Source organism: Gracilinanus agilis, chromosome 3 (assembly GCF_016433145.1).
Source record: "Gracilinanus agilis isolate LMUSP501 chromosome 3, AgileGrace, whole genome shotgun sequence".
In the NCBI taxonomy this organism is placed as follows: Eukaryota; Metazoa; Chordata; class Mammalia; order Didelphimorphia; family Didelphidae; genus Gracilinanus; species Gracilinanus agilis.
In genome coordinates, this window is record NC_058132.1 from 594,897,487 (window position 1) to 594,903,486 (window position 6,000).

General features: G+C 37.1%; 1 protein-coding gene across 1 annotated transcript in view; it reads left to right on the top strand.

The window, feature by feature from the left end:
- Window positions 1–6,000, top strand: part of LOC123242697 (caspase-8-like) — a 37,687-nt gene that overhangs the window by 24,935 nt on the left and 6,752 nt on the right. Inside the window, exons 3-5 of the mRNA XM_044670640.1 lie at window positions 3,127–3,232; window positions 4,390–4,525; window positions 4,644–4,682. Of these exons, the coding sequence (XP_044526575.1) occupies window positions 3,127–3,232; window positions 4,390–4,525; window positions 4,644–4,682 (281 nt within the window). The remainder of the gene's footprint in view (window positions 1–3,126; window positions 3,233–4,389; window positions 4,526–4,643; window positions 4,683–6,000) is intronic.

The following is a 6,000-nucleotide window of genomic DNA, read 5'->3' on the forward strand; positions in this document are numbered from 1 at the left end:
TCCACATTTCCATAGTCACATTATTGTTTCATGTTTGGCTGTAACTCCTCCCTCTTCCTCTCTTTGGTTTTGGAGCAGAGCCAGGATGGGGAAAGGAGGTAATGGTGGGTCTTTTAAAATGACTCTTAGTAATGGCACGTGGCTTCATTTTTCTAATGACTACCAATAAATCCTTTAAAACCCTAATATTTTTAAATCTATCCTTTTATATCCATTTTATTTCTTACAATACCTAGAACAAAACAACTTTTGTCAGTAATGGGGTTACAGTTATAGTGTTTTCACAATTCATATAAAATAATTTACAAGTATTGATGCAAGCAAAGGAAGTTTAAAGGTTCTCAAAGATCTTGAGCCAATAACCAAGTCAAAATTAAACTAAGAAAAGGAGCATCATAAGGGGAGACTAAAAGCACTGAAAAAGCTAATTTCCTTGGTTACCTCTAGCCAGCTGTGTTTGCCTATCCTGATCTGTAATTTATTTGTATAATTTTCCTTATTTTTAGTACAGAATATGGCATATAATAAGTAACTAATGTTTTTTTCATTCCCTCATGAATAACCAGCCTTATCTAGGGTTGAAGATCAGTAAAATAACTTGCTTAAACATTCCATAAATAAAAGATCAGAATATAGGTATATTATAGATGATGAGAATTTCAAGCATAAGGAATTTATTAATTAAGCAAAGAATAAGAACCCCTGAATTTAGAGAACTGGGGTGGGAGGGTCCAATCCAATATAATCCAATGAGCATTTTTTAAACTGTGGAGTCCTGTCTTCTGCCCATCTTCTTGAACCTCCTGAAAACTTGGTTCCCTGAATTATATGACATGTCTAAGCCCTAGCAACTCACACAGGTAAGAAATCATCTAGCATTTTGCAGGCTTCATAAATATATACCTCAATCTTCTCAATTTCCAAAATATGAAGACAAGTCAACCTGTAAACATATGGTGGCTGTAATCAATCAATTAGGCAACAAATATTTATCAGGCTCCTACAATGAATTGTTCATTATGACAGGTACCAGGGTTACAAATATAGAAAATATGAAAAAATTCCTAACCTCAGGGAGCTACTTGGGAGATTTGTAATTAAATTCACACCTGTAGGAAGCTTTGGAGGAGAAAGGGTCAATATACCATCATATCTATTGTTGACACTTTTTGTCATTCAATAAACATACTACATACCAAGCCCTGGAGTTCCCCTGATGGGAGGAGCTCACATTTTGGATTCTGTAGTACTCTAACATTTATAAAGCACTTTATGTGAGTCAGTAGCATTAAGTACCTACTCTACTAAGCTGGGAATTCAGAAAGAGACATAAGACAGACCCTACTCCGAAGGTAACTACTTATATCACCATCTTATGGATGAGGAATGGAGACTTGGAAAAGTTGACTTAAATATGGTCAAAAGTGGGATTTAAACCCAGAACTTTCTCCTTCATGTAAAACATTCAACTCCTTATAGCACACACACCACATACCACTTTCTGTAGAAACCAGGAGATAACTTTAAGACTGAGAGTTATGCCCTATGATGAAACTTTTTTGGTTAATAGTCCGGCCATCCCCAATAACTGCAAGATCAAGATGGATAAACCAGAAGCATATTCCAGTATTCCACAGGTGTCTATAGTTCAAAATGAATGAATGAATGAATAAGTAAATGAACAAATAAATAAATAAGAGAATGAACAAATAAATTGAACAAATAAAAGAATGAATGAAGAATGAATGAGGAAATAAATGAATGAATAAGTAAATGAACAAGTGAATGAATTAATCAATCTCTCAACTTAGTGTTAAAGTGCTGTTTTTCTCAAACCTCAGTTTATACCAGATAGTCATTGGAGGAGACCTCCTCATTTTACAGATTAGGAAACTGAGTTCCAAGAAGCTTAAAAGATCTAAAAGACTTACAGAGGAAATAAGTAAGAGAGATGGGATTTAAACTCAGGTCCCCCTGCCCCAGATTCTATATGCTTTCCATAAAATCATACTGCCTCTTGGTCTAAGTGTATAGTTCCATGCAACATCTTGTGGTGAAAATTATTAATCGGTAGAAACAGTAAAAGAAACAAAGTCTCCAAGCCAAAAAGAAATAGGTTTATTAAGAGAGAACTAGTCTTACAATAAAGCCAGACTCTGGTCAAGACCAAAGACCCTGAGCTTTGTGGCTTCCTAATATACCAAACTGATGCTTCAAATGACAGGTTTATGTATGTAAAAAAATAAGCATAAAAAGTACAGTATCTGGGGAAAGTATGGCCTAAACAATAACAGTAATCAGAAAGATATGGTATACAGAAAGCACAGTGCCTGGACTTACAAAGTCACAAAGAATAATGTTAAATCAGCTGAAAAGGGAAGGTACCAAGACTGTAAATATGCAGAATGTCACTATGGGTGGTAACTGATATCTATTTTGGAGACTATTTTTTTGCAATAATCTAATATTCACTTAACTTATGCTAACATTGCTTAACTGTGCTAGAATTACACTTTGATTAAATCAAGAATACTGCTAGTACTAAAATAATCAGCAAATGGGGTAGGGAGATTTCTCATTCTCAATCTGTAAGTACTCCATGACAATTTTCAGACACAGATATTGTGGGATTTATTTTGCTTGATTCTGCATGCTAATTATAAGGGATTTGTTTTTCTTGGGTGGTGGTGGTGGTGGTGGTGGTGGTTGTTGTTGTTACCCCCACAGTGGTACAGGTGGGAGTAGAGTGGGGGCTGGAGTGGTTAGATTTAAAATAGCAACAAAAAAAGGGGGGAAGGGAGTCATTGAAGAAACATTGTTAACATGAACAAATGAACAAAAGAAAACAGAAGGAAGGCCAGAAAGAAGCGCAGGTAAGCATGACAACTTTGAAATCTACGGGTTGAATTTATTAGATTCTTAAAATGATAACAAGCAGTTTGTAAATGAAAGCTGCAATTTCATGTACAATCCTTTTTTCTGTTCTCCTATGGATATGGTAATGCCCATTTTATTTGGTCCTTGTTATAATTTGAAAAAGAAAAGAAAAAAATCAGTAGGAACTTAGAAAATGCCTCAAGGAAACATTTTTAAAAGTTTCTTAATTCCCCCCACCCCCACCTCTAGGATCCTGCTTTTTAATCTGTCAGAAGGCGTGGGAACACCTGAATTGAAATCTATCAAATTTATATTGAGCTCCAAGATTCCCAAGTGCAAACTAGAAGATGATATGGTAAGAGCTGGCATTGCTATGCTTTGTCATCCAGAGTTCTCTCTGTGAATGGGTCAGGATGGAAGGGATCAATCAGAAGAGAGAGAAGACTTTTCAGATATAGCAGCCTGCCACCATCTAACTCTTAGGCAGAACTAAGTTGGTGGGTACAGTCCAGCAGGATCTTGGATATGGTCAGGAGTATGAAATGGTTATCCCTCGAAAAAAAATGGGTCCTGTGTTTGGAGATAACACAAAAAAGGGAGTCTCTGTGGGGCTAGAACAATTGATTAGCATTGGGTATTCCTCATTTCTCTGAGGTTATAAGATCATAGTGTTAGAGATGGAAGAACCATTAGAGACCATCTGGTCCAACCTGTGCATTTTATAGTTCAGGAAATGCTCAAACAATTTAAGTGACTGGTCCATGTTCACACAGCTGGTGAGTTTCAGAGGTGGGCCTTGACCCCAAGTTTTCCTTGGCTATGGCTCTATCTTAATCAGAGACTTGAAAGGGGGTGGAGTAGCAGGATGAACCACAGGTTTGGAGAGTTAGCAGTGGACTGGAGGGTCAGAGTCAGGAATGGCATGATTATATCCATGATTATATCTAATGCCATAGTTTCTAGATATTTGTCTCAGCATTAGACTTTACTCATCCTATGGAACTGAAACCTCTGAGCATAGTCAGATATTCTAAGGACTACTTGAGATGAGCCCTCTCTCCATCTTTCACTTATAGGGTAGAACATGCCCAGAAAATATAGGTCAGGTTATCTAAAGATTTTTTTTAAACCCTTACCTTCTGATTTATTATCAGTTCTAAGACAGAAGAATAGCAAGGGCTAGGCAATCAAGGTTGAAAGACTTGCCTAGAGTCATACAGCTAGGAAGTATCTGAGGTCAGATTTAAATCCAGGACCATATATTTTCAGGCTTGGTGCTCTATCCACTGTACTACCTAACTACCCTATCTAAAGACTAAAAAAACCACTAATGACAAAGGACCTTTGGCCAATCCAAATGGAGGCAGGTGTGATTGCTTTTTTGAAAAAAAAAAAAGCATCCTTGATTCTGAGAATGTAGAAGGAAGCAAAAAGGCTTCCTAAATAACAGTGTAGTCCACAGTCCAGTCTTTTGAACTGCTGTTTCCCTTCTTGTCCTCTCCTCCCCACCAGACTTTAATGGAACTTTTCATTGAGATGGAGAAACGGGGAATTCTAGGAGAGGACAACCTGGATGCCCTGAAAACAGTTTGTGATCAAATTGATAAGAATCTGCTGAAGAAAATCAAAGAGTATGAAATAAACAAAGGTAGAAATAACTTGTTTCTTATTTATCAAAATATATTCATGAATTGACATTATTATTGTCTCAAAGGTTTCTAACCAAATGTTGTTTTCTTCTTTTTTTTTTTTTTTAATTCTAATAGAAGGGAGCATGGAAAGATTTCCAGTGGAAAACCAAGATGGTAATATATAAAGATAAGTTTGGGAGATTATTTTATCCATCCTCTTTCCTCCTTCCCACTGTTCAACACAGCTAGCATTTGTATTCCAAGTACTGCTAAGTACTGCACAAGTACAACACATATGCAAAGTAATTTCTGATGGGAGGAGGCCACAGGTCTAATGCGAGGGCATCCTCTTAATAGAAGAACAAAGTTCTGGGGTCACAATGGAGGGGCAGGGAAGAGCAGACGAGGAACACTGAAGGGATGAAGATAATATGGGAGGATAGAAGGGAGGAGGGAGTGGTGGACAAGGAGGGTAGCTTCCACATAGGCAGCCTATACAACACCCAGGCAAAGGGACATCACACAGAGTTTCAGGGCAGTAGATTATCACGCTCTTCATAAAAGCAAAGGTAATGTTCAATAAATCAGATCCTAAATCAACAAGAACCATTCATTAATTTCACATCCTAGTATGTGAAGGGTACTGTGCTAGGCAAAAATGAAATAGTACCTGTCCTCAAGAAGCTTATATTCTGTTGAGAGAAGAGGGGAGAATGACAAATGCCTACATAAGATTGCAAAATATTTTGAAGACAATAAGGGATTCTTAAAGTCAGAGGTGAGGAGGGAGAGCAACCTAGGAGTGAGGGGAAGCCAGTTCAATGGATCAGAAGTGGAAGATCCTTTGTTGGGTATAAGAAATAGCAACAATCCCAGAGCAAAGAATGTATAAAGGAGAATAGCACTTAAGACTGAAAAAGGTAGCTTGGAGCTGAGTTTAAAGGGATTTAAATGCCAAACAGAAAAATTTCTGTTTGATCTGAGAGAATATTTGCTGACCTCCCTTTTTGTCCAAGCTTTGTTACTCAAAAGTATTTGAATCCAATACAATTCAGTTAAACTCAACCAACATTTTTTGGGGTGCTGCTATGTTTAAGGCAAAGATGAATAAAAAAACCTCATCTTTAAGTCTAGGTAATTGCAAAGTATTCAATGTCATTTTTAGAAAGATCCTTGTTAAGTCACTCACTCTGAGAACTCAGGACAAATTAAAGATTTTTTTGACTGAATCTTTAAGAATTCATATCTACCACCCCAACTAAGACAGAATCTACAATAGAGAAGTTATGCTGGTATTATTGCAAAGAGTTTGAAAGCAGGAATTTTGGCTTTCCTTCCTTCTCTTTCTCTCTCTCTCTCTCTCTCTCTCTCTCTCTCTCTCTCTCTCTCTCTCTCTCTCTCTCTCTCTCTCTTTCTCTCTCTCTCTCTCTCTTTCTTTCTTTCTTTCTCTTCCTTCCTTCCTTCCTTCCTTCCTTCCTTCCTTCCTTCCTTT